This window comes from Atractosteus spatula, chromosome 6 (assembly GCF_055471065.1).
Source record: "Atractosteus spatula isolate fAtrSpa1 chromosome 6, fAtrSpa1.hap1, whole genome shotgun sequence".
NCBI lineage: Eukaryota > Metazoa > Chordata > Actinopteri > Semionotiformes > Lepisosteidae > Atractosteus > Atractosteus spatula.
Genome location: NC_142711.1, coordinates 5,191,361 through 5,218,100, shown reverse-complemented (window position 1 = coordinate 5,218,100; position 26,740 = coordinate 5,191,361). Strand labels below are relative to the sequence as shown.

Genomic DNA, 26,740 nt, shown 5'->3' with positions numbered 1-26,740 from the left:
GGGTTTTCTTCAGTCTGTGGAGTAGGAGTGGGCCTTGCTGTCAGAAACTTGACAGAGACTGGAATCAGGGTACCGGTGAGTGAAAAATCAACCTACTAGGAACTACATGTAAATGGGTATCTTTTCCCATCCTAGTCACATGGCTTAGGAGAGCCACGCTTATGTTCTTAAAATATACAGGGTCTTGTAAAAGTATTCAAACTCCACCAGTGGTGATGTCCAATTTTGTGAAATTACAAAATGATGCACTCACAAAGGACATTCACCTTCTTATTTTTAAGCCACACTATTGATGAAACAACAACAACAACAATAATTATAATACCTACAATTGCCTACACTTATATAGCTCTTTTCTGGACACTCCACTCAAAGCGCTTTATAGGTAATGGGGATCCCCTCCACCATCAGTCAGAGTGCGCTGGTTCACTCACAGCACATGGGCTGTCAGTGGGGAGGAGTGAGGAATGTAGTTTTGAGCTTTAACCTGTGATTTTTCTCTATGTTGCCGAGTGTTTTGCTCCACCCGTTTGCTCTGAGATTTGAAATGAGTTTTTATTTCCATGGCACTGAACTCTGCACCTCTTTCAAAGACACCATTGAAGACTCACTGATCAAAGGCACTCAGATCTTTACAGAACAAGTACTCAGCATCTCTTGATCAGTAATAATTTCACAGACATTTAACTGTTTTCCATCTCACGATGACCTTTATGCTTGGCATTTCCAAGATATATTGTGTACTGTATACTGCTTAATCTTGGTTTATAGCTTTTAAACTTGTTAAATTGTTAAACTCCTATCCTTTGACAATTAACAATGTGAAGACTTTTGTGCCATTTTGTTTTTCGTTTAACCATTGTAGAAGTGTTTACATTCTGATTTCGTCTTAGTGGAATCAAAAACGGAAGTTAACATTGGATATATTCATAATCCCATAGCTCATTTTCTATCTTTAAATCTACAGTAGCAAAGAATGGCCACTAGAGGTCATATGAAGCACATGACAGTATGTTAACTACAACTACAGTGTTTTTATATAATAATAATAATAATTGTGTCCCGTTACAATCATATAGCACTTTTCTGTACACTCAACTCAAAGCGCTTTACAGGTAATGGGGATCCCCTCCACCACCGCCAATGTGCAGCCCCAACTGGATGATGCGACGGCAGCCATAGTGCGCCAGAACACTCACCACACATCAGCTATCAGTGGGGAGGAGAACAGAGTAATGAAGGAGGCCATGACTGGTAAGGACCAACGGGAAACTTGGCCAGGACGCCGGGGTTACACCCCTACACACCCCTACTCTTTTTGAGAAACGCCCCGGGATTTTTAATGACCACATAGAGTCAGGACCTCGGTTTTACATCTCATCCGAAGGACGGCATCTGTTTACACTATAGTGTCCCTGTCACTATACTAGGGCATTAGGACCCACACAAACTGCAGGTTGAATGCCTCCTGGTGGCCCCACTAACACCTCTTCCAGCATCAACCTTAGTTTTTCCCAGGAGGTCTCCCATCCAGGTACTGGCCAGGCTCACACCTGCTGAGCTTCAGTGGGTTGCTAGTTGTGAGTTGCAGAGTGATATGGCTACTGGCATATATGAGGAATCATATTGGTCTGTCCGAATTGTGGTACTTTAATTCCTTCCAATTTATATTCTGAAAATGAATGGATTCACAGTTATGACCATACTTGCCATAACACACGTATATTAACCCCGGGAAATGTGGTCTTTTAATAATTCCAAAATAAAGGAAAAAAATCTTCTTTTTGACTTCCTGAAATAATCTTTAATTTTCCATAGAAGCGCATTCTTTTATGTTACAACCAATCTAAATTAAGAAAATGTCAATTTCATTTCTTAATGCTCTCTGATGTGTACGGATTTTAAATTCCTGGTGATTGAACACATCATAAAGAAAAGAACAGATACAACAATTCAGTGTCAAGCTAATACGGACCTGGCCCGGCCGGTGTGAAAAACAAACAGACTAAAAGACTATCTGTCAGGCTGTCTGTTGTATGCAATTTAATTCGTCTAATGACTTTAAATTCGAATACTTCATCGTGCAAGCTATTTCACGTCTTCGTACTGCATTGGCTCAATTTATTGATTTGAAAACTTTTCGTTTACAATTAAAAAATAGAACATGTCGTTTCATCAGGTATCAGGTGCAATAAAATAGATTTCAACGCTAAAACCTCTCGTGCAGTGGGCCTCCGTCCTGATGTCAAGTAACTCTTGTGTACTGGGTAACGCGAGTCGAGAAATGGGAGGGTGTCTGACACAGACCTGGTGTCATTTCCACCCATGTCTGTTCACTTATTAAGAGCAGTTGCCCCAGGAATAGGGGAGGGAAGTTTTAGTTAACTGAGGAAAGACTGTATAGAGGTCTGTGCCCCGAGGCTGCTGGGAATAATACTTTTGAAACGACGGAACGAGCGCAGAAATAAACCTAAACCAGCAAGCAGATCCACTACAGACACCAGGTAGCACTGGAGGTTAAGGGTCCAGGTGGAAAACGGGAAGAAACCGGACTGAGGACAACTGCTCTAGTGTATAGGTATGTAAGAAATTACTGCTGGCTAATTGATGTGGCATTTATTCAGTGTATATAGGATTTAGATGAAATTTATATTATAACCAACTGTTAAGTGTAGTAGATAAGAGCCCCTGAGAAGTGTTTAATATGTACCCCTAACCCTTAACTCTTAAGTATAGTGATAACCCATCCCTGGACCTGGAGGGCCAGTGTGTCTGTAGGTTTTCATTGAAACTCGGCTCTTTATAAGATTAATTACCTTGTTAGTGGCATAATTGCACCTGTTTAAAAGCATTTCCCAGCTCTTCACGTGCTTCAGCTTTAAAGAGAACAAGAGAACCTTGCACCCACACACCAGGCCCCCGGGACCAGAACTGTACAGCCCTGCCTGGACCACAGCAGTTGCCTGTAGCCTCATGCTTAACCCTTTCCCTGCCATTGTGAGAGGTCCCAAAATTAACAGTGCCTGAACGTCAATTCCTATAACGTATCTATGGCAAATCCTAGTTAAATGCCATGAAGGTACAATTATTTATGTCTGGTTTATTGCTCTAATATCATTTCATGTTTAAACGTCTCTGCGATGGACTGGTGTCCTGTCCAGGGTGTATCCTGCCTTGCACCTGTTGCTTGCTGGGATAGGCTCCGGCTCCCCCGTGACCCTGCATCGGAAGAAACAGTTTAAAAACAGAAGGATGGATGGCTGGTGTGAACTTCTTTTTTCATGTTGCCTTTCAGAGACTTATAAATATGCAAATTTCTTGTTCACCAATGCTACTCATTCATTAATTGCATCATAAATGTTGTTTTGTAAAACTATACTTATTTGACAAAGGGAGCCACCTGCTACATTTATTGAACAGGCATCCCAGCAACGGGGAGTTAAGACATCTAGTTCATTCAGTGTGAATGCGTGTTTTATGCATACTGAATTCAACAATGTAGAAGAGAGAACTATATACACTATAGTTCAGGTGGGTAGCTGCATCAGCATGCGTAGGCTGCAAAGGAACAAGTAATAGGCTTATTCCATGCTGAAAAGAGAAGAGGGAAAACACAACGTTTCAGCTGTGAAGCCTTCTTCAGGTGGCACCTGGAATAAACCTATTACTTGTTCTTTTATATACACTCTAGTCAAGGTTGAGAGATTTAATGCAAATAAAAATGAGCAAATCCAACTTAGTGCAAGTTCACAGTGATATACTAACAGCGATCCGTTCAATTTACAAATGGGCCATCTTTTAAAAAAGACATACAGTACTGTATATTTACATACAGTACAGCACCAAAATATTAGCTGAGCAGGGTAAGGAATGAGTTCCACATGGCTTTGAAATATTTAGAGCCTAATCCTATCCTGTTGTTCTCTCATGATTACCTTCTGCTGAGCTGGAGATAAGCATAATGGTGTGTGGGAGTGCAAAGCATTTTATAACTGTACACTGCACCATTCTCCTGAGGGAGACGGTGATGGGGAACTCGTGTCACCCAAGCCAGCCGCATATTGCCTGCCTGGTTCTATATCTTTCATGAAGCTTCTCTAGTGGTCTGATCCTTTTCTCCTGGGACCAAGTCGAGAATTTCCTTAGTCCGATGTACATCCATCCATCTGTGCCCAACCCATCACCTTTTCAGTTTCCAGTCGTGCCACCAGCTCTTGTTCGGTCCCTTACTTGTTTTCTCTGTCCCACTCTGTTGTTCCCATTACTTTCTAGTCATCAGGTATAAAAATGAAGTGCACTATAGAACAAACATGGACGTATTCAGACATTTTCCCTCTAAAGATGCCACATTAAAGTGGTGAATGCACACTGAGTGCTTTGGCTTTTTGCAAAAAAATACCTCAAGTGAGTAGAACTTAAAGTCTTAGCTAGTAATGTTTTTTTCTATACCTGTCACATGATACTTTTTTGTAATAGCAGCATGTGAAAAAGAGCAGTATGTCTCCGAGTCTGGAACTGAATGTTAAAAGCAGAGTGTTACTGCTTCTCTGATGGTGAGATATACAGTACATCTTTATGAAGTGATCTCAAGAGCTGTGTGTTCAGCTGGACAGCTGAACTAGAAGAGTGAGACCACCATGTCCGGAAGAGGGGGTTCCCTATAGGTCAGTCCTGGCTGGTTGCCTGAAGCCTAGCTGCTTCAGTGAAGTCTGAGTGAGGGGCAGTGCAAGGGTGCTGCTACCACAGCCCAGCAGCCAGGAAGAGGCAGGTTCTGATATACAGTATAATGCTGTGGAAACCAGAGATGCTTTTCAAAGTGACAAAAAAAACCACCTGAACCATTAACGGATGGAAGGGGCCCCTCCAGATTGATAATGGTCATTATTAAGGCGTTAGAGCAGGGTTCCCAATCCCAGTGACCCACACCTGTTGGTTGCTGTTCCAGCCGAGCCCTCAGTTACACAATCGGAGCCTTCATTGGCTCAATAATAATAATAAGAAAAATAAGATTCATTTGAACTGTTTGTTCCTAGCTCTTCAACATGTCTGGAGACTTAACTGCTATTTTGTAAGTGAAATAAAAGCTTAAGCTTGTGACTAGAAACAAAATGCAAATGTTCAACCGAGGCAACTTCTTAGATCAAGTCAGGCCTCAATGATCTGACGAAGGTGTGCTGGAATGAAACCCAGCAGGTGTGTGGATCACCAGGACCAGGACTGGGAACCTCTGCTCTTGAGTCACATGGATGCTAATTAAGTTCTAAGCATTTAGGAAAAAATGCGACATGATAACAGGATAACTGAAGCAACTGTCAGTTCTGTAATGTCAAGTAATGTTGTTGGCACAACTAATGCATGGTTAAATATTATGCACTTAACATGGATAGCCTATAGTATTTTTGGGGTGATTTTATTTCATAAATAAAATGTAGCTACTTAATTTGTTTTTTTTAACTCTCATTACTTCCTAAGGCAGTGAGTACAAATTTAAATTATTTAATTCCACTGCCTTTTGCATGAGCCAGCAGGTACATCAAGAACCTGGATAATTATTCTTTTTATTTTCTATAGTTTATTTAAAAAAAACAAAGCAGCATTGCCTCATTTCTATGCAATAAGCATTTTCCAATACTTAGTTTGATTGATTGAGTTACTTAAGCCAGTGTCCATAACATGACTGTGGAAGGCGATAAGTTCTATAATGTGCTCCAATGCAACCAGAGTGAGAGCAACTGAAGCAACTGTCACCATGTACTCAAACTGTACGGGGGGGGTAGAAAAAACTGTTATTCTCTGTACAAAGCAAAATCCTCTTATAAAAACTAACCAGAAGCATTCAACTTTGGGTTTGAGTATTTTATCTTTGATCTCAGCCACAGTTGACCAGTCGTGACGTGAACATGCAGACTGTATTTCTGGAAATGTTTCCAGCAGTGGATGCATAAGCAAGATGGATCCATGCAAAAACAGCGAGTCCTTCTGTGACACGGCGAAGATGCTGCACTGAACGCCTCCAGCCGTTACCAATGACCGCTTCTCAACCCCTTTTCACTTCCCAAACACTGGGGTTTCTGGCGCTCAGTCCGCCAGTCCCCGAGGAGTCTGTGGCGGTACTGGGGCTCCATGGCAACACGGCGTCGGTAGCTCCCGTACAGAGCGCGAGGCGCTGTGAGCGCAGCTCCTCTCCCCGGAGCAGAGGCAGCCCAGAGCACGATACCTTACCCTACCAGTCTGTTTAGCCTTTACATTTAATTTAGCAAAATTAATCTGAATCACCTCCGTATACCTTTCTTTGTTTCTTTTTAGAAATGTTGGCCTTTACTCTAGTTTTGTAAGCTATGGAACAACTTACTGGAGACATATCGAGCATTGTAGGAGAAACACAAATACACACCTTTTTTTCTATGCTATTGTACAAAATACTTTATGAAACAACTGAAATCTTTAATGTGATTTTAACAACAGAGGACTTGAACACCAATCTAAAGAACCCTAATGTTTACATAAGAACATAAGAAGGACCTAAACTGAGACCGTTTTTTTGTTACCACGTTTAAAGAGGACACTCAAAAATAACTTTTGGCATGTTCTAAAATCGGACTCATTTGTCTGCATCACTTTAAAGCTTTAGATCAGCATACCTAGAAAGAAAAAGATGTGATGCACTCTAAATATTGTCTGTAGTGAGACAAAGGAAAACCATGTAAGGTGTTTCTCGGTGTATTTTATTAAGAAGAAAACACAAATTCTTTGAAATGTATTTACCACTTTTATTTCACTAATGCGGAAACACACATTCAACATGTATCATATTGCAGCTGATGACAGGATGGGGACAGAATATCCTTCATGTAGATCATTAGATACCATGAACACTAATGCAGATTCAGAACTGGCTGGAAGGTCCCGTCTGTACAGTTTAAGGCTTGGCTGTGTCACTACGAAGTGAATGTCAAGTGAATTCTGGGACTCCACAGCTATTGTCTTTGACTTGACAGGTGATGATAAACAAAATCGATATACAGTCTCAAGTAAACATACTCGTAATGTAAGCTATGTTACACAGTCTGTTCTTCCTGCAGCACAATCTTATTCAGAGATTATCTTTCTTTCTCTAATACAGAAATATTCTAGATTGAGCCTTCACAGCTTAGAATGGAATTTAGTGGAAAAAAATTCTATGATTTAAGTAAAAATGACTAACTCATGATCTAAGAATAGTATCTTTCTGCCTAAGAAGCACATGTATGTACCATATTATGTCCTTTACAATGTTAAGGTTCACTGTTGTTTAGCAGGCAATATTAGGAAAATCAGATAGAATCCAGTTACAAGGTTCAAGGTGTTGAGAGTAAACAGATATGAGCTCAGTAATGTTGTTGGCACATCTAATGCATGGTTAAATATTATGCACTTAACACGTATAGCCTATAGTATTTTTGGGGTGATTTTGTTTCATAAATAAAATGTAGCTACTTAAATTATTTTTTTTTTATCTCATTACTTCCTAAGGCAGTGAGTAAAAATTTTAATTATTTAATTCCACTGCCTTTTGCATGACCGTGCAGGTACAGTATATTAAGAACCTGGATAATTATTCTTTTTATTTTCTACAGTTTATTTTTTTTTAAAAAACCAATGCAGCATTGCTTCATTTCCATGCAGTATGGATTTTCCAATACTTAATTTGATTGATTGAGTTATGTTAGCCAGTGTCCATAACATGACTGTGGAAGGTGATTAGTTCTATAATGTGCTCCAATGCAACGAGAGTGAGTATTGGCTTGTGAAGTCAAAGCCGACTCCACACAGGCATCCTTTATTCCTAATGATGTGAAAACATTTCCTCTGAAGTGTAGGCTTTAATCCTAAAAACGAAGAGAAAGGAACAAGTAAATACAAGTGGAACTAATAGCGTTCAATCCAAACCAGTGGCAAATATCTTGTGGGAATCAAAGCATCTAATTTCACGCATTAAAAATCAATTAAGTACGTATTAGTTACAGACCTGTCGGTATCATTATTTGCATGATGTAATAATTTAATTAATTTATATTGGGGTGCTATTAAATTACAGTGCAACACGTTTAAGGACAGCTGTCACAGTTTCTCAAAACTTGGCTTCATAAGATCCACATGTTTAAAGGAGTATAAAAGTCAAGTATCTATAATTTTGCTTTTCTTTTAATTCATATTAGCAGCTTTGGTCACTACGCCTAGCCCTCACCAAAGTCTGTATAAAGGCTAGGGGAAACCCAAGTTCAGATTTTGGGAAAAGTCATGTGTTCAGTTAAGGGAAAGCAGTACAGAGAAGAAACATCTACAATACAAAAGAGCCTGAGTTTTGGCCCCAGTAGATCATTTTGAGTCATCACTATTGTTACTAGATCAATAGTATTAACGTCGGGTGATGAGATTAGTGGAGTACCTCAGTACCTAGTGTACAATCTTGGTCGCCACATTATAGAAAATATATTGCTGCTGTTGCATCAGTCCAGAAAAGAGCGATCAAGTAAATCCCAGGGATACGCCTTACACTAAAACTAAATGAATTGAAACCCTTTCAGATGTAAACAGAGAAGGGGACCCGATTCAAGAATTGCAAGGGAACTTGATATCCTCATAGGCACTGAAAATTTAAATCCAGCAGATTTGATTTCAAAATGAAAAGTAAAAACTGAACCAAAACGCTCAAAAGGAGACTACATGGAAGTGCATTTCATAGGAAATACAGTACAGAACAGGAGATCCTTTACCCAAAGGGTGAAGATTGGCCTCTTTTCAAGAAATGTCTGAATGAGATGCTTTGGTTCAACTAGTTACTATGAAATAAGATAGATGGGTCAAATAGCCTAACATTTGTAACCTTTCTTGTATTCTTATTTCATGGTCTTTCCAGATAATTACTATATTTATCATCATGTTTGTGTTCTTGCTACGGTTTCTCTTTATAGTCATTTAGCAAAATTTCAGGTACTTTAGTTAGACATTCCTAGCAACATGTGGGTACATAATAGGGTTACAAACTGCAATAGCTGTCCTTTAACACCTCTACTGACCTATCCTGTTTTTGGACTAATATGCATAGAGAATGCTAACAAGTATTAGTTTTTACAAAAAATGATCTCACACTACACATTACTCACACAGCCAAGGAAACTAACCAAAAAACAGATTTATGGATCTGAAAGTGTTCTGGGATAAAATCTCTGACATGCACAGTTATAGAATTTGGAAACTGTCTGAAGCATAAACACAATTTAGGTTCTTTAGATAACAACACAAATTATAAATGTGTTGTTAACTGTCTTACAAAACCACCCAAATGTTTTAGAGGTTTAAAAGAAAGCAGTTTCTGCTTTCCATTTTCTTCATTTTCACGTTTTTTATTGTATTTGTTTGGTTAACTTTACTTTTTATCAATAAAATTTACGTAAAGTGCAACTTGAAAATTCTCTGGATTGAAAGGCACTTTCTAAAAATAAAAATGATTGATTTGCAGTCACAGTTGTGATCGCTCTTCTGTAATTATTCAGGCCTGATCCTCAGTGGTCCTCTGATGGGGTTAGGTATGCTCTTTCACAAATGATGAGAAACAGCTACATACCCTGTATGACTGTTTGAATACCCAAAAGCTTAACATTTTAAGATCTTACTTTTTTCAAACAGCCAAATTTTTTACACATATAAGCTAATTAAAAAAGCATGCATAATACACTTGCAGAAAATAAAAAGCAACTTGACCAACACACAGTATTTGCCCCTCTTCTGAGCATGCCTCTAATGAGCTGAACTGAATTACAGTAGTACTTATGTACAAAATCACTTTCAAACCAACACAAAGCACAATTTTGCAAAAGCAGAAGGCAAAGTGACACCTTCCTTATTACTTTCAGCAAAATGTTTGCATTTGTTCCTCCAAGAGACATCATGCAGTTAAAACCAAATTAGAACGATTCAAGGCTTCAAAATGTTCTGCTCTGACTTCACATTTGAAGCAAAAATGAGATGCTTTCTTAAACAAAGTTGGTTAGTGCACGTTCAAGTCAATGTCTACAAAGCCTTTATCACAAGAAAGCTGTAAAGAAATCAAATAAAGGTTTGATTAATAAAAGCAAAGACGACTGGCAAAGGTTTGGAGCACAAACATGATGAAACAAAAGCTGCCCCCTGAACACCTCTAACTGGCATAAAGCTCAGCAAAGAAAAGTAAAATAAATGAAATGTATAGTATTTGAATTTTGGAGCAATGCCAATCAATGACTGACCACTTCCAACTGTGATCATTTAGAATGCAATGCAAAGAAGAAACGTTCTTGGATTCTGCTCGAGTTTTGCCAGGAAGAGGTGCTGAGGCCCAAGTCAATGGATGGGAAGTGGCCCTGCTGCATGCTGACCAGTGCTGCATTCCTCTTACCTGCCATCACTCCTCCCCATCCTCTGGCGTGATCTCTGTCTCTTTATGTACCACTACTTTGGTCACTGACATGTCAGGGTGTTGCTCTTTGGCTTCTTTAATTGCCTGAGCCAGGGCCTAGCTCAAGGAGACCATTGGTGGGGAAACAAAGAGGAGGTGGAACGTGCATGATCAGAAGCAGGGTGGAGATTCATGGTCATTTACATCATTTACACATGAGAGTGAAATTAAGACAATTAGCATCTCAACAACCCACAAAAAAAAAGAAAGAATCACCACCTCAAGGAGCATGCGCATTGTAACAAGGGTCTTTCTCGTACCTTCCTTTGTAAGGATTTTCTCAAAACACAAATGATTCGGACGGTGGGGGCAACCGAAACACAACAGCGCTGTGACTGTTAACCCCTACCTGGTCGTGGTCAATATCGGCGTCGCCGGTGATGACGATCCTCTTCTCGATCCTCGTTTCCGAGATGCCGCCCTTCACAGTCTGTAGGGGTTTGCAATAGATAGGACACACTTCTCAAGCGGGGAATCACTGTGGTTTTAGATCCCACACAATACTGCTGGAGTCGGCTACAGCGGTGTGGCGCCATGGATACTCATCTTCCTGTTGGCTTCAGCTGGCAATAACTGAAATGGCTTTGCTTTCTTAAAAATAACTGTGTCAACGTTGGTGCTATTGCAATGGTAATTACATTATTCCTTCAGTTTTTAATAATGTCTTTCACAGTATTTGTAAAGATATTTTTTATTAAATCCTTTTAATCCCAGCAAGAAAAAGCTTATTAAGTGATAACTTAATGTAATATTTCTTTCTGGAAATGACTACAGAGATTCGTGGACTGAAATGCCTTTCAACTCAACAATTTTACAACAGATACTGCAGGGCTTTTAGTGTTTAGATTTTCCAGCTCAAACCCATTTTCTTACCGGAGCTCTTTCTCACCTTTGTGATATGTGTAGTAGTGGTAGTGCTTGTGGTCTCTGAAGTGATGGTCTGGGCACTCATCAACACCCCAGGCTCAGCATCGCCCGCAGTGTCTCCCTGAACAGACCAATGCAACACACAGACTGTCACCAGACCAGTGGCTTTTCAAACCTTTACCCAAAATATCCAACAAAACCGGCTGCAGCTCTAGACTCCACCCTTTACCCCCACCCTGCTGCAAGACACAGCTCTAATCAGACTGCAACAGTGCACGATGTTCCACACAACACCCCTGCAGCTCTTCTCCCGTCACTGCTCTGAGCCTGATAAAATAATACCAAAAGGTCCTTTTTTTTTTACTGGTTATTTAGATAGAAGAACCTATCCTATAAGAATATCATTTTCGCACAAAAATTCTAGATGATTTTACTGTTAAAACAACAAACACTTCAATCTATAATTTAACAGCAGAAATCAGAAGTGCAACTGCTAATGCCGGCTACATGAATTCAAATACCTAAACAATACCGATTGCACTCGACTGACAGTTCTCTGTCCAAGCAATACCCACCTGGGAGGATTCATATGTAATTGTTTTAGTTTCTGTGTGAATTACGGGCACTTCCTTGGTCGCTATTTCTCCTCTCTCCTCCAGTGTTGTAGCGATAAAGCTGACAGGTTCCGTTTTCACAACCAGTGGCTGTTGGAATCGACAAAGACAACTGTAAATTTCTCTGAGAATTCAGATTTATAGACCTTCACAAACCTAACCACACGGATCCCTGCGATCTGTGGTCAGACTACACTGACAGGACCTCTACGGATGTTCCTGTCTGCTCATTTGCGATGAACATATGCCAGAGCTGCATGGTACAAAACGTTAATGCAGATTACTGCAGTCATAGGCACACGACTCTAAGGATAATGTTCAAATGTAGAGAATTCTTTGCGCTGTAGCCTAATCAAAATGTCACAAGGCGTTTAAAAATGCAGAAACCAAGCACTGCGTGAGACAGTTCTTAATGCAGGACTGTTGCGTTTGCCAAAATTCTGGGTAAGTCTTTTGAAACATTTCCTAAAAAACCCAAAAGCGAAGTGAAATCCTAGAGGACGTGGAAATTTGATGACTTGGATAAGGAGTACCATTACCATAGCTATTCTTACACTTGTTTGCCTGCACCACACCCCCCGAGCACTGGATCACCGCCGTCACGCCCCCCTGTCTGTCAACCTGTCCTGATCCTCTATGTCTCTTCGCTGTTGTCCTTTTCCACTTTCTTCCAGATGATACTGTCTGCATAGGGTCCTGAACTATGCTTCACCGGCTCCCGTTACAGGATCATTATGCTATTCTCTTTAAGGTACAGTAAGGTTTCAATATTGGCGGAGCACGAGCACCTTCTCCTCTGTCAGTGTCTTTGTCACGGCCTGCTCCTGCTGGAGGAAATCTTGCTTCAGCGCGCTGGAGAAGCTTTCCCTTTCCACCTTCGTCTCTGACGACTGGAAGACACAGGCAAGCAAACGCAGGAGTCACACACAGAGGCCTGCACAGCTACTACAGCCGAGGAAATCCAGGATGGCTGGAAGGGCAGCACTCTAAAGGTGTTCAGCTTGAAGGCTGGCAAGACTAAGGAGATTTGCGCGACAGAGGAAGGTAATCCTCAATCTCATGGAATCGGGAAGAAAGCTGTAATCTTCTAAAGACATTCTGTGCAGCTTCTGATGAACAATTCCAGATTCACTCTGTCCTGTTCATCAGTCTGAGTAAATGTGAAAGATAGTCACTATCCTAGTGAACAACGCACTGCATATTTAAGAGTGTTGATGTGACACACTCACCTTCTAGCCGTGTATTTCCCTTGCACTAAAAATAACTTTTCTTTAGTGAAACCGATTCATGTGTTGAAATATACTGTACCAAACATAAATGTCTTTGTTTTTTTAAAATTTGTTAAATTGTCGTTTTGTTTTCATACTGCTAACATAACCCAGGTATTTTCCAAATTAAGGGAAACCACTGCCACAACAAACAACAAAGATCAAACTGTATTTTTTTTGTATAAATACTGGATATTATCACTTAGCACTCATCACTGTCATCCTAAATAACCAATGTAAGGTATTTCTGAATGTTCTCCACAAAAATACAAATAAAAGTGTCTTGCATTAATTCCAACAAATATAGTGATTAGTTTTTCAGATTAAAGATGAAGTCCCTTAAATACTAGCTGGAATTTAAAAAGGAGAAAAAAAAGAGAAATCCTCTTCAAGGCAAAATGATGCATGCTCATATCAATACATGTACGATATATAAAAAACAAACGTGACAACAGTGGGCTTCAGAGTGTAGCCATACAGTGTGATACTATAAGCTGAATTAACCACCTGAGCCCAACTATGTGAAGCAGAAGTGGCCCATCCCATACTGCTGATTTGATCTCTTGCTGACTCTATTAAAGTGGAGATGTCTTTATCCAAGGGCATTTCACCAGTCTGTTTAGTCTAAGTGGACAAAGAAATGCACAGTCAACACATACAAGAATGAAGACATACACAATAGGACAAAGAGTTCCTCCCATCCACACAAGGTTAAGACAAGATACAGTAAAGGTGTTTTGAGCCTTATTCATAAAAGGAGGTTTACATAGCAACTTGGATAAAAATAAGCTGTTAAACTGGCTGTTTCATCACCCACACTTACTCTTGAAAATGAAATGCAGCCAGTGAATGCTGAGAGATCACTAAAGGAATGCTGCTTTCTTTTATCTCATATTTGTGCTCCTTTAAAAGCCGTGTCAAATGTATGCGACACCTGCTACAGGTTACAAGAGTTCACATTTCACAAATACAAAGAGCTTTCAAACGAAAGTGGGTCCTCTGAAGTGCTTTTAGTCTTATTTTCTTTAAATGTGTACAGCACATTTTTGCATTCCAAGTAGACTGAAAGGATTATGAGGGAATTTTAGGTATCGTACCTAATTTTGTTCCCAATTAGGGTAATTCTATCAGTACACATATAAGACAGCCATCTTTTAACGGTCAGAAAAAATAACTCTGGTTATTCTTTCTTGGCATCAGCAGCAACTTACTTGATGAACATTATTGTCAGCATTGCCTCTCACTGTCCTCTATTTCACATGATCTACAGGCAATGTGGAGATTTTTTAGTCAAGTCCATCCTCACGGTTTATTGTTCATTTACAAAAAAGCTAGAACACCGTCTCTTATGAATATGGCCCACGGAAATTCAGAGCAAGGAAAAGCAGCAAGAGAAATTAGGAAGCACAATGTAGGGTAAAAAAAAACAAGTCTGAAGCAGTGCCAGGTTGTCAGGAGGGCGTGTCACTTCTGGAGAGCAAACAAACGAGTTTCGTATGCATAGCAGCCTGTGCAGCAGAGACGCCTGCACCCGCAGAAACATCGGAAAGATCGACATGAAGGGGGGATGGCTTGTGCCTTGGGAGATCATGTTCAGCTTTAAAGCGGCCAAATGATGCCAGATACCAAAGGTGAGTGGGTTCTGTCAAAATACAAAAGCAAAGCTGCCGTGGGGCATCTCAAGCAATCGGAACTGGTCGCCAAATGCAAAGTGTTGGCTTAAGACTCATGCTGCAGATCTTAAATGGGGGAGGCTCGGGGGCAAGGTGGGTAAGACGGCGATTCAGATCAGCAGTCAAGCCAGCAGTTACCACCGTTCTTGAAGCAGATGAAGACTCTGTGACATAGCGAGCAGTAGCGACAGTAAACTGTTTTTCTCCCGGAGCCTTCCACCGACCCAGGGTTTTGTCGGTCGGCATAACGTCCTCCATCACGAGGACCGTTCCAACGGGCTGCTGGCCACCTCCCATCTCATGACTCCGCCCCTCGAACCCGCCTTTCCTCCCACTCACTTTAAAGGCATCTGAGCCCAAGGCCGTCTCCGCTTCCTGGATTACGAGAAGCGTCCCCTTGTCTCCTGTCAAAGGCTTGTCCTCAACAGAGGGCTCCAGAATCTCGTACTCTGCCGACACGGGAATTATCTTAACTGCGGGGGAAGATCGCTCCGCCTTTCTCTTCGGGTCCTGGGAGGTGAACTGAACGGATTTGTCACTGTCTTTGGCCCGCGTTGTCATTGTCACAATTTTCCCAGACGTGGTGTCATAGGATTTTCCCAAGGTGTAAGTCTTCTGTTTCATCTCTTCTTCCTTAGACCTCATGTCACTCCGGAGGTCCTCGAGTGTTTTGAACTCACCAGCGCTCGTTTCCCCAGGCAACGTACTGGTCACTGCCATTACTTTATAGGTCACAATGTTTTTCTTTTCACCTGCAGCTACTTTAGGAGGCATTTTGTCTACAATAACCCACTCATCAGAATCCTATATGTGGGACATAAACATTGCATTAGCCAGTTACCCTAATCCGAGCAGTATTTCTGATGCAGGCACAACATCAAAAAGGAAATTCCATGGAAAAATGCAGCAACAGAATTTGTTCAAGGAAAAACATGCAGCTGCTTGTGATCAGACTGGCCAAAATTACCTCTTTGTTTTTGTTTACAGACATCCTACATTAAAGGTTTCTGAAGACAGTATAGCAGGCAGTCACACTGTCTGTCTCAAAACTACAGTAAGAAAACTGTATTTAATCCCCTTACCAAGTGAACTTGGTAATAATAATAAATAATAAATTACATTATTCTAGCATTTGGTTGAGCTATCAGTATCAATATATTTGCTCTAATATGAAGGAAAGGAAAAGAAACCTCAAGGGATGATGGAATAGTTTTCAGCATCTTAATATGGCGAGAAGAGGAGACGACAGAGCCAGAAGTCAAGGCCTCTCGGACAGTCTTGTCCTCTGGCTGGTGTGTGAAAATAGCATGGTCAGTACAGCCGAAACTCAAGAGAGGTTAGTAAACTGTGCTCCTTCTTGACCAATGGATGCAAAAACTAACTGACCAATGTATGCATTCACCTTAACTGATTTAATTTACGATTGCAGGAGACCTAATGAACACTAAGACCTCTGAAAGCTCACTGGTACAGTTAAAAGGTGTCACTATGGAGTCAACTGTGAATTTTGCATTACATTTGTCAATATCTTCTTTCGTGGCTTTCTTTCCAAAAAAAGACCAGAGAGATATAAGCTTGTTAACAGTTTTCTCTGGCAGTCAATTTTTTTGCAGCCATACTGATGCTTAAGATATTAAGTATTACTCTGAACTAATCCATTTATGAAACAATTGCACTAATCTGTCTTGAACTCACCTTTAATTTGTTACTTGCATAACAAGACAATAATTGGGGGATGTTTTCCTACTCGGTAATGAAAGACATAAACTACATAGTCTTTTAGCTGCTCACTTTGCCATTTCAAGTCTCCGATAAAACAAAGTAGAAACGTTCGCAGAGAAATTTTTTGACAAACTGATCTTCAGAAAACTATTACACTTTCAGCAGTTGTTTTGCCCCGTCTCCTAGTCCGCTCTAAAGCACTTTTAACTGATCTCTGACTCAATTTCTGTCCCTTGAGGTGCCAAATACAGCAGACCATGTGAAAGTAGCAGGAGTACTACATCCATTATGCACCAGCGGATAACCCATTTGAAGAAACACGTATAAAACACACCAAGCAGACGACAAATATTATTGAAGAAATGTCCTTTTAGTCCACTTTCATATGAAGATGTGGTGCCCTGTGCTTGTGAAGTGTATCTTAGTCATTAAAATGGATGTTTACTATAACAAGCCATATAAAAACGTCCTACTGTACCTTGGACGAGCTTTCCAAGAGACTGTACTGGACGGCATGGAGTTCGCCCACCTTTGATTTTACTTCTTCTTTGGTCTATGGAAGAAAAAGGAAACCATAAAAACGACATTCTGTTACAATCATAACAACCGGGCCTTCCAAAAATTAAGGTTCAAATTCCAGTTAAGGTTCAAATATATAGTTTTAGAATCCCCATCCAAAATTGCAGAAACAAATGCAGTCTATGACTGGGTGTGATGTTCAACCCATACTCTATTTTTCACTTAAATGTAAAAGGTAACAAATCTAAGGAAACTATCTGGTCCAAATATATTGCATATATACAGTAAATGAACACTGAGAAAAATATGAACACAGTGCTGGGCTTACTGTTAGTAATATGAATAGTATGAGGAGGCTCATACTGTACTCCACATGGTTTTCGAAATGCCCACAGCCCAATTTCATCCCAATCCTTACCTTCCCTTGAGCGTGAGCTCAATATCAGTGTATATGGCTTAACTGACTCCACGAGTTTTAAATAGAGGATCGCTCATCAGGAAACGAAAGGACGAAACATCAGCGAAACAAGGACACGGGGTCACCATTAGAAACTAAAAGGGAACTTATGTAGGACGGAACAGGAAGAGTTCTGGGTGTTTTGGAACAGGCTTTCCAGCCAGCCACTGAAGCCCAGACTGTGGGCTCTTAAGAAATGGCTGGGAAGAAACTGATTCCCCGAGCTACTCAACTACCGTATGAACAAAATCGACTGAATGGCCTTGTTTTGCACATACTGTACACCTTCTCCTGCTCTTATGGCTGTGATGTGGGGAGTGTTTGGCAAGGGAATTTGAAGGAAATATGCTGTAAAGGTGCTCAAGTCAACCACATCACTGAGAGAGTATTCACTGGATCGGTTTAATGCCACAGAGAACATACACATCACATGGGATCTTCAGCGTTTGGCAGTACTTTTTGTTAAATCTAGGATGATAAAAGTTCAATTCTGAAGAGGCTTGTTAAAAGGATTCTGTTGATTAATGATTAATGCCAAGGACTTTTATTACTTGCAGTTAAAAAAGTAAACAAAATATACACTCATATGACATTTGCAGTATAAATGAATAAAAACGCTCAAAACAGAAAATAATTAAATCTTGAAATGCTGTAACTATGAGTATGAGCAACACATTTAAAGAGCTCATGGAAAAATGATGTGAACTGAGCACACGTACACGGACAGTTTTGTGTATTACAACATTACACTGAAATTGCTAAATTTAACAATATATAACTGCTGATATACCAATTAATAGTATTTAAAAATCTAATTGTTTAGTTTCTTCTTATAGGATTGCATGTTTTGTTTCAGATTTGCTATTTACACATTTAAAAGCCCATAATACATTATTTAAACAACAGAATAGTGCTTATGAAGTTTACATGAAGTGCCATATGCTAAAAACCACATTAGTTTGGAATACTAAAAAATACTAAAAGCAAATGGAAAAACATGACAAAAACCAATTAAGTCTATATAAACATTGATTGAAACTTCACAATTATCAGATTGATACTGAATGATCTCACTACATTTGCTGCAAAATAACTGGTAATTTAAGATTTGTCACTTGAGATAGGTTCATATTATGTACAGTTGTGTGAAAAGTGAAGGCACCCCTGGTCAAATTGTATATTTCAGTGAATCGTTAAGTGGTACAAATTTAAACATGACATTCTTCTGCGAATGTTAATGCACAATTAATATTTATTTACAGTTCTGTAGATATAAATAATAAAATATTGAATATGACACATGCAAATGTTTGGGCCCCCAGTCAGTACTTAGTAATTCCCCCACCGGCAGGAATCACAGATCCCAAATGTTTCCTGTAGACCGTTTATAATTTTTCCACACTCTTCCATGCAGACATTTTCTAGCTCAGAAATAATCTTATGTCTTCTTGCATGCGTTGTATGTTTGAGATCTCCCCACAGATTTTCAATAAAATTCAAGTCTGGGGACTGTGAAGGCCATTCCAAAACCTTCATCTTTTGTTCTGGTAAGTACTTTATGGTTGATTTTGATGTATGCTTCAGATCATGTGTAGTGCTGAAATATCCAGCTTCAATTTCTTCACTGACTCTGGGAGATGAGCTTCTAGGATTTGTTGAGATTTAGTTGAATCCATTCTTCCTTCCACCTGCACAATACTTCTTGTGCCACTGGCTGCCACACAACCCCAGAGCAAAATAGATCCGCCCCCATTGCTTAACGGCCGACGAGGTCATCTTTTCTTCAAATCCTTCACTTGTTTTTCTCCAAATGTGTCTTCTATGGTTCTGGCCAAAAAGTTCAATGTTCATTTCATCAGTCCACGGCACTTTGTTCCAAAGAGTTTCTGGCTCATCGGGGATTGCACACTTCATAAATGGAGTTTTGTGATAAGATCTTAGGAAAGGTTTCCTTCTGACAATGCTCCCATGCAGATCATTTTTGTGTAATCAACTCCGTACAGTAGACCAGTGACAGCTAAACGTTTCTCCAAGTCTTCTGCAGTGATCTGTGGGCTCTGCTTTGCAAATCTGACCAGTTTTAGAGCAGCTCTCTCAGACATTTTTCTGGGTCTTCCAGATCTTGCCTTGACCTCAACAGTTCCCTTCTTAATGATTTTTCTGATAGTTGAAATTGCAAAATGGAAGCATTGAGACCTTTTTATAGCCCTTCCCCTGCTTTGTAAGAGTGAATTATCTTTACTTAAGTCCTCAGTCAGCTGCTTAGAGGAGCCCATGGTTTTTGAAAGCGGGCAAAACAACCATCCCAACCTGAGAGTTTAGAAGGCTCAGAGTATATGTTCAATTAAGGCCTAATGAGTCAACTGAGTTTGGGTGTCTGAAAACACAAATTAAAAAGTAGTAACAAATGAACTGGAAGTGTGCCCAAACTTTTGTACACATTCATTTATTTTGTTCAATCTGTTAAAATCAGCAAATAAATGCTAACTGCAGGTTTGCAAAATTTGCAAAAAGATGTCATGTTTACGTTTGTACCACACAGAGGTATGTCAAGTTCTTTTCACTTAGAGATTCACTGAAACAATTTGCCTAAACTTTTGCACACAACTGTATTATATAGTACTCATTAAATTAATACTGTAGTAAACCCTCTATGTAACAGACTTTGCTTTAATGGACTTCAGATTTAACAGACAAAACCTGCTAAAGAATGCTGTCTATAACATCAGAACTTTCGGAGTTTCCTCCTCTATGATGGGGGTAATGCAAAAATAATAAAACAAATAAAAAATAAATACTACACATGTTTAAAATTCAGGATTAGCAAAGGTTCCCTGTTGGGATAGATCACCTGCTTACGATGGGTGTTGATTGTGTTCCATATGCTTTAGCAAATTCTATACAGTATATTTGCAATGTGAAAAAAGCACGTCTAATTATGACCAAAAACACTTTTTCTTGACTGTGTTGATTGTAATTGTAAAAAAAAAAATCCAGATAGCACATACTTATATGAGATATATACAGTATATCTCATATAATTTTTGGCTGAAAAAATTGACATTTGTCCATAACGGATACCCATTCCACCCTATCAGTCTGTTCAACCAAGGTTTTACTGGAATATCTTCCAATCTGTCTAATACGTTTCATCTCAGAAAGTATTCATTCTAGCCTTAAAAAATGTTTAGACTTTTTCCTCAACATTCAGAGAACACACACTGCACTGCTGTTCCTGGTACCCCTGTTTCTTGTGTTGGCTCAAATTGCAGGTTTTTCCTTTTCTGGGACTTTAAGTGATCAACACTGAATCACCACATGTTATGAACCCCAGAACAGTTTTGACCATTTCTGTTCAGGATACTGGAGTACTGAATGACCCTTTGCAGCACTGTTATTTCTAGGTCAAGATTTTGATAAGGAAGTTCACAGGTGCTGTGGCTGGCCTGCAGGGGAGCAAAAAAAAGTGCGTCTTCATGTGCATGTTTACTCTGCTAGTACTTTTCTGTGATTGAATTCCTTGAGTTTCTACAATTGCCAAAGTGATGGATTCAGAAGTTCTTATACATATACAGTACATACACCCATAGATATGTACTGAAGTCTTACTGATAATGAATATAAAAAGTACAAGAATGTAATCTAGCAACCAGAATGTTTTATGTTGCTTGTGCATGCATCTCTCCCTGTCAAAAGGTTACAAGACACATGGGACACTAGAAATTCCATTGCGTATCCTAAAGTTTCCCCAAATATTTAATCAGTAAATTGGATTCGTCATCATTAAATTGGTAGCACACATTTCTGTTCATCATCAACAAGGCACCATAATCGTCTTGCTTTTTACAAAAAATCGCCAAGATACTTGAACAGAGAACAAAAAACAGGTTCAAGGCATTTTAAGTTAGATAAATGTTTGTACTCTATAACAAAACTGTACAATTTGCAAAACAGAAGCACAGGAGTCTCACAATGCTTGGGAAACTTGCAACTTAGGAGATTCCCAATGAAGATTTAACTCTAACAAAGGTGAATTACAATATGCACAACATGTCTTGTTAATCATTTGAGACTGTTTAAAGGTTAATTCTGACATGTTTAAGCTTTGATTAAGCTTTTTCTCTACAGAAGTGGTTCTCAATCACTGGTCCTGGAGTAGCCCCATCTCTGCTATATTTTGTTGCAACTGGACCCTTAAACACCAGTGCTGTAACTGGAGTCTGTAGTGGTCTGCTTGCCATTTTCTTCTGCACTTAGTACTTGGTTAGACCAAGTTAAAGTGCATTTCCAAACCTTTAACATACTAAATGTTATGTGTTCCGTTCATAACTAGCCAATTAAAGTATTGATTACTTATTTCTGGATAAACATGTGTCAATGTTAACAATTGATCAATTAGGTGATCAATTGATGATGAACCAACAGGTGGGAATGACCATGTTTCAGACACACCCACACAAAACTGACGTCTGCGTTTTCTCTTCTGCCTCAGTCCAAATTATTTCAGCACAGGGTTATTACCAATAACTGTCTTAGCATTAGTAAACACCATAATCATCAGGCTTTAAATAGAAAAATGACAAATTAGCTTGGGCTCAGCTAGAGAAAACACTAGAAGACACAGGCATCCTCCAGGACCAGGGCTGAGAACTGGTGTTTGACTATCTGTATTCTCAAAAGAACGAGTGTGCTAGCTGTGAAAACCAGTCTACACACAGATATTAGGGGGCACAAAACCAGATTCTTTTTCACAGTGCCAGAATTTAGATCTAAACTCTCATCATTACATGTTCTGATGAGTTTATTTGTGCAAAGCAGTTTTAACACTGTAATGGTTTTACACTGAACAAAAAACAGGACCACTCAAGAAGAATTTGCAGTCATATACAGTAACTACATCTGAAAAGATACTCTCTGTAGCCAATTCTAACAGACTGCTTTATAGTTCAGGAAGTCTCTCCTGGGAAATACAGCTGACAATGTGTTCAAATAGAGGTCCTTCATATGGCGAGAAAACACAGGGATTTTGATCTCTCATACCCCCTTGATAACTGCACTCCTTGATACCTGGAATGCTCTGTCACAGAAACATGCTTTTATCATGTGGTAGTGGGAACTATTATTTAACAACAACAACAATAATAATGATGCATTTACTGTATACAGTACTTTCAAGCCAAAGGAGTAGCACAATTCACTACTGACATGCTGCTGTGTGATGAGCTGCAGGCAACCCCATTACACAGCAGTTGATGCAGAAACGAGAGAAGCTGCCTCACCAGCTGAATTACTGGGGAGCTACAGGCAGGACACATCCAAAGTTGTTGGGTCAACACCCCTGCTCTTTATCAACCAAGTATGCAAGACCTTGGCTCTACACCTCATCCGAAGCACGATAAGAAGAGTCTCTGGTCACCATACTGAGTTACTGGTTTTTAAGGTCTGGTTCAGCAGGGAAGAGCGCCGTGTACTGGTCCACCACACCCACTTACAGCAACAACCTGGTTTTCTTTGGATAACTTCCCTTCCCAATACTGAGCTGCTTAGCCTTGCTTTTTTATGAGATGTGACAAGAGCGGGTTACAAGGTGGTAACTTTGCTGCTTTTCAATGGGAATTTTTGCTCTGCGCTGCATAACCAAACAGGACTGAGACTTACTTCCTCAGGCACAAGGGGTTCAATCATTGGAGCATCTTCCACCCTTGGGGAAGTCCGGACTGGAGATGTTGACAGCCTCTTCTCCCACTCAGTAAGTCCTGCACTGTCCGAAGTCGTTTCCAAAAAGGTGCGTTTCAATTCACTGATGTTAGTTTGATGTTTCACAAGCTCTTCTTGAGCCGTAATTGTTTCCTGATAAATTATAAAATTGCAGGAAGGTGAAGATGAAAAATTTCCCTAACCTGCATTTTAAAGATAAATCTTGAATTTAAACAGCCAATGCTGAGCTTCTTCAAGAAGAACAACAAATTGCTCATCGTATCCCAGTTTATTACATGATAAATTGACCAAATAGTGCTTCTGTAAGTATTTTTCGGGTTCCTACTCTGGACACAGTCCCAATTCTCTGAAGCTCTGCATTAGCAGTCCACTCTTGAGTGCCACACACCAAGCTGAACACACGTGCTAAAACATTCACCCCAACACGATACCCAGACCGAAGCTGCTAACAGTTAAGTGTCTCAAAACAAATTTTAAAGTGTCAGTAAATCAACAGTGACAGGACTATACTCTGTGCAGTCAAATGAACACAGTGAAGGGATAGGGGGAAGTCTTAACTTTGTTAGTAAGGGGGATATCCAGCCCGAGCCCAACTGCAAAAAAAAAGAGTGCCCTCCAAGCATCGCAGTTTTAAGTCTGTATTTCGACTCCTACAAAAGCCTGCATGCAATTTCCTTTCACCACATACCAACCTCCAACATCAGATTACTATGTTTGACAAATACATTTTCCCCTTTTATTCGTCCTATGAAACTATTCTGGAAAAAAACAAAGAGATATTAATTTGAAAGAATCCAGAGGACAGTTTGGTTCTCTAACTCCTAGCTGATTGACCTGGGAATCGTCTGGGAAGCAGCACCTTTACTGAAGTGCTTGGAACATCCCCCTGAGAAATGCGATGATCGACAGATCAGTTAAACAGCTCTTGAACAGAGCCGGAGGCGGTTATCGAGTGCTCTTCACTTCTGTTTTAACCAAGATTTTAGGTCACGATCTTCCAGAAACAGGCAAAATACGACAGAACGGCACTATTTTATTTGGTAATGCCACCAAATGTAGCATGCTTATTTTATACTGTGGAAACGCATACGCCTTACCTTGAAAAAAATATTATATAAAGAAGTGCAATCGTTTTACTTTCTTTTGAACAGACTACCTGAATGAAAAGCACTGCATTAAAGGTGCGCTTTACCAATTTACTGTATTAGCCCTTTAGACTCAGTCAACTGCTTCTCAGTTGAAGTGTTTTTGACAATCGGCTTAGAGCCCTGCCGAAGTGAGATGTGACCTTGGGTACCTGCGGCTTTATTTCAGATTCTTCCTCTTGGTCCGACTGGCAGCAATAAGGAGGATTGAAAAAGGAAAAGCTTTATTAAAACACAGTCAAGGTTAATGCGCCATTAGCACAAATATAAGACTCTGCGGAAAAACATATGAATTCCTGCTGGAAGGTGGGGTTAAATGAGCACATCTGCAAATGTCATGACGGTAACACCCAAGTACTAATCTTCAAGTTGTCAATCATAAACTCCAAAGCATACCAGCCCAGCACATCATAGTAGAAATAAAGCAAGCTATTCAATGACACTGAATGACACTGTTATAGGTGTATCTGAAATCTGTCTATTTTAAAAATGACAGGCTCTTGTCTCAGTCATGAGCAAAAGGAACATTTCTTTTGGCTCTTCCTAATTATTTTTCTGCTAGGCAACAATCCTGATGAAGTTAAAAAAATTGATACTCAAGTAAAAAATAAACATTAATAATACCAACAAAGATAACTTTAACATCCTGTCATTGGAGGGCTTTTGCGTTGAACATGCATCTACAGTATAAAAACAGATGGCAAAATCGCAACAGAAAACGTTCCTCGATTCTAGGACTGCAGCATGCAGTTTCCAATTACACCTTCATATACAAAAAATACCTTGAATTTTGATATTGTACTGTATAAAATTGAGAAATATTTTACATAGTTTAAATATGTATTGAAAATACTGGTCAACGGCAATTTATCACCGTGCTGAAAAGCAAGAGATGCTACTGAATATGCATGGTAAGTGAATAAGCACAAAAGCACTGTTCCAATCAGACATTTCTTGCTACTTAAAGGGTAACTCTGTGGTTAAATTATATTATTAAGTCCTACAGAGAAGCTCAACCGTTCGTATTTAATTAATAGAAATTAATAAAGCTGCACTGGCCAACACCTGATTTATCCTTTTAAGTTACTTGTGTGTAGTAAGCCTAATATTAAACTTAATTTAGACGTGACCTATACATCATACATGGTCTGATAAATATTCAAACACTGTGTTCCACATTATAGAACTTGGGTAATGAATAATGTAGGGTCATCGCTGACATGAAGAAGTTCAGGAGGACTCCTGAATCCTGAATCCTGAAGCCACTTTGGTTACTGTGAATGCCTGCCAGGATTCCTGTACCGTCCATTCTCAACAAATGGGAATCACAGCAAGCTTCTCTCCCTGTCTGTGTGTCTGTGTCTCATGGAGAGCAAGCTGGGCTATGCGAAAAGAAATTCCTAATGCAAGAAATTGTATATGGCCAATAAAGTGATCTTATCTCTCTCTCTCTCTCATACATCCTCAACAGCAGGACAGGCAGAAGACGAATCCCCCTGGACTATCTCAATGGGTATTCGTGCAGATGAAGGAAATAGCAGAGTATGACCTCTTATTCTATCGATGTACATACCACCGGCTCAAAGACATTTCTTGTGAAGATATGTAGAAGCTTGTGTGCAACAGTTTTATCAATGGTTTTTATTGTCTTCTTCAGCTCACAGGAGTTGCACAGTGATGTTGTGAGGCGCCTATTTGACATGGACACAGCTGTTACAAGGACATCCTCAATTAAGAGTTGGAGCACAAGTACTCAGAAATTCGAACTGTGTCTTAACCAGCTTTTCCACAAGCTAGGAAAAGTGACCTCAACACAGTCTGCCTCATCAGTGTTGACTGCAGTGCTGCATTCAGAAGGAAGATCACAAAGGAGCATTAAAGTTCAGGATCAAGTTCTTAATACTGTCCAAGCAATGACCAGTCAGAATGCAACAATTCATTTGTGACCTGAGAACTCCAGAGACATGACAGTGACATTACTGTAATGAGTGACACCTGAAGAGCTGGAGAAGAGTAGCTCGAAAAACTGAGTTGTCCATTCTTTCTTCCGGGAGGGAAAAATCAGAGGAAGAACATCAACTTCATGGAGATGGATTTGCCAGTTTGAATGAAATCAACAATTCTTTGCAAGCATCAATAAAGCAATCCATGACTCTTCGTTTCAAAGCAGCAGGGAGCAAACACACCAAGGTGATTTCTAGAATCTAGAATAGACGACAAAACTACAAGATTTCTTATGCTTTGCTTTACCAAATTCTTGAAGGAGAAGACTTTAGAGCC

General features: G+C 39.7%; 1 protein-coding gene across 31 annotated transcripts in view; it reads right to left on the bottom strand.

Annotated features, from left to right (window-relative positions):
- Positions 1-6,749: 6,749 nt before the first annotated feature.
- The window catches only part of epb41l3a (erythrocyte membrane protein band 4.1-like 3a), a 110,505-nt gene continuing 90,514 nt past the window's right edge, over positions 6,750-26,740 (bottom strand). For 13 of the 31 annotated variants that reach the window (XM_088919551.1, XM_088919550.1, XM_088919569.1 and 10 more), the window contains 13 exons: positions 24,613-24,648; positions 24,008-24,073; positions 23,256-23,447; positions 17,100-17,174; positions 16,090-16,188; positions 15,038-15,703; positions 13,734-13,850; positions 12,747-12,848; positions 11,920-12,048; positions 11,367-11,465; positions 10,827-10,907; positions 10,418-10,534; positions 6,750-7,868 (listed from right to left, as the gene is read on the bottom strand). In XM_088919551.1, the coding sequence (XP_088775677.1) occupies positions 10,424-10,534; positions 10,827-10,907; positions 11,367-11,465; positions 11,920-12,048; positions 12,747-12,848; positions 13,734-13,850; positions 15,038-15,703; positions 16,090-16,188; positions 17,100-17,174; positions 23,256-23,447; positions 24,008-24,073; positions 24,613-24,648 (1,773 nt within the window). In that variant the 3' untranslated portion in view covers positions 6,750-7,868; positions 10,418-10,423. The remainder of the gene's footprint in view (positions 7,869-10,417; positions 10,535-10,826; positions 10,908-11,366; positions 11,466-11,919; positions 12,049-12,746; positions 12,849-13,733; positions 13,851-15,037; positions 15,704-16,089; positions 16,189-17,099; positions 17,175-23,255; positions 23,448-24,007; positions 24,074-24,612; positions 24,649-26,740) is intronic. The other 18 variants (XM_088919544.1, XM_088919554.1, XM_088919560.1 and 15 more) reach the window with 10 other exon arrangements.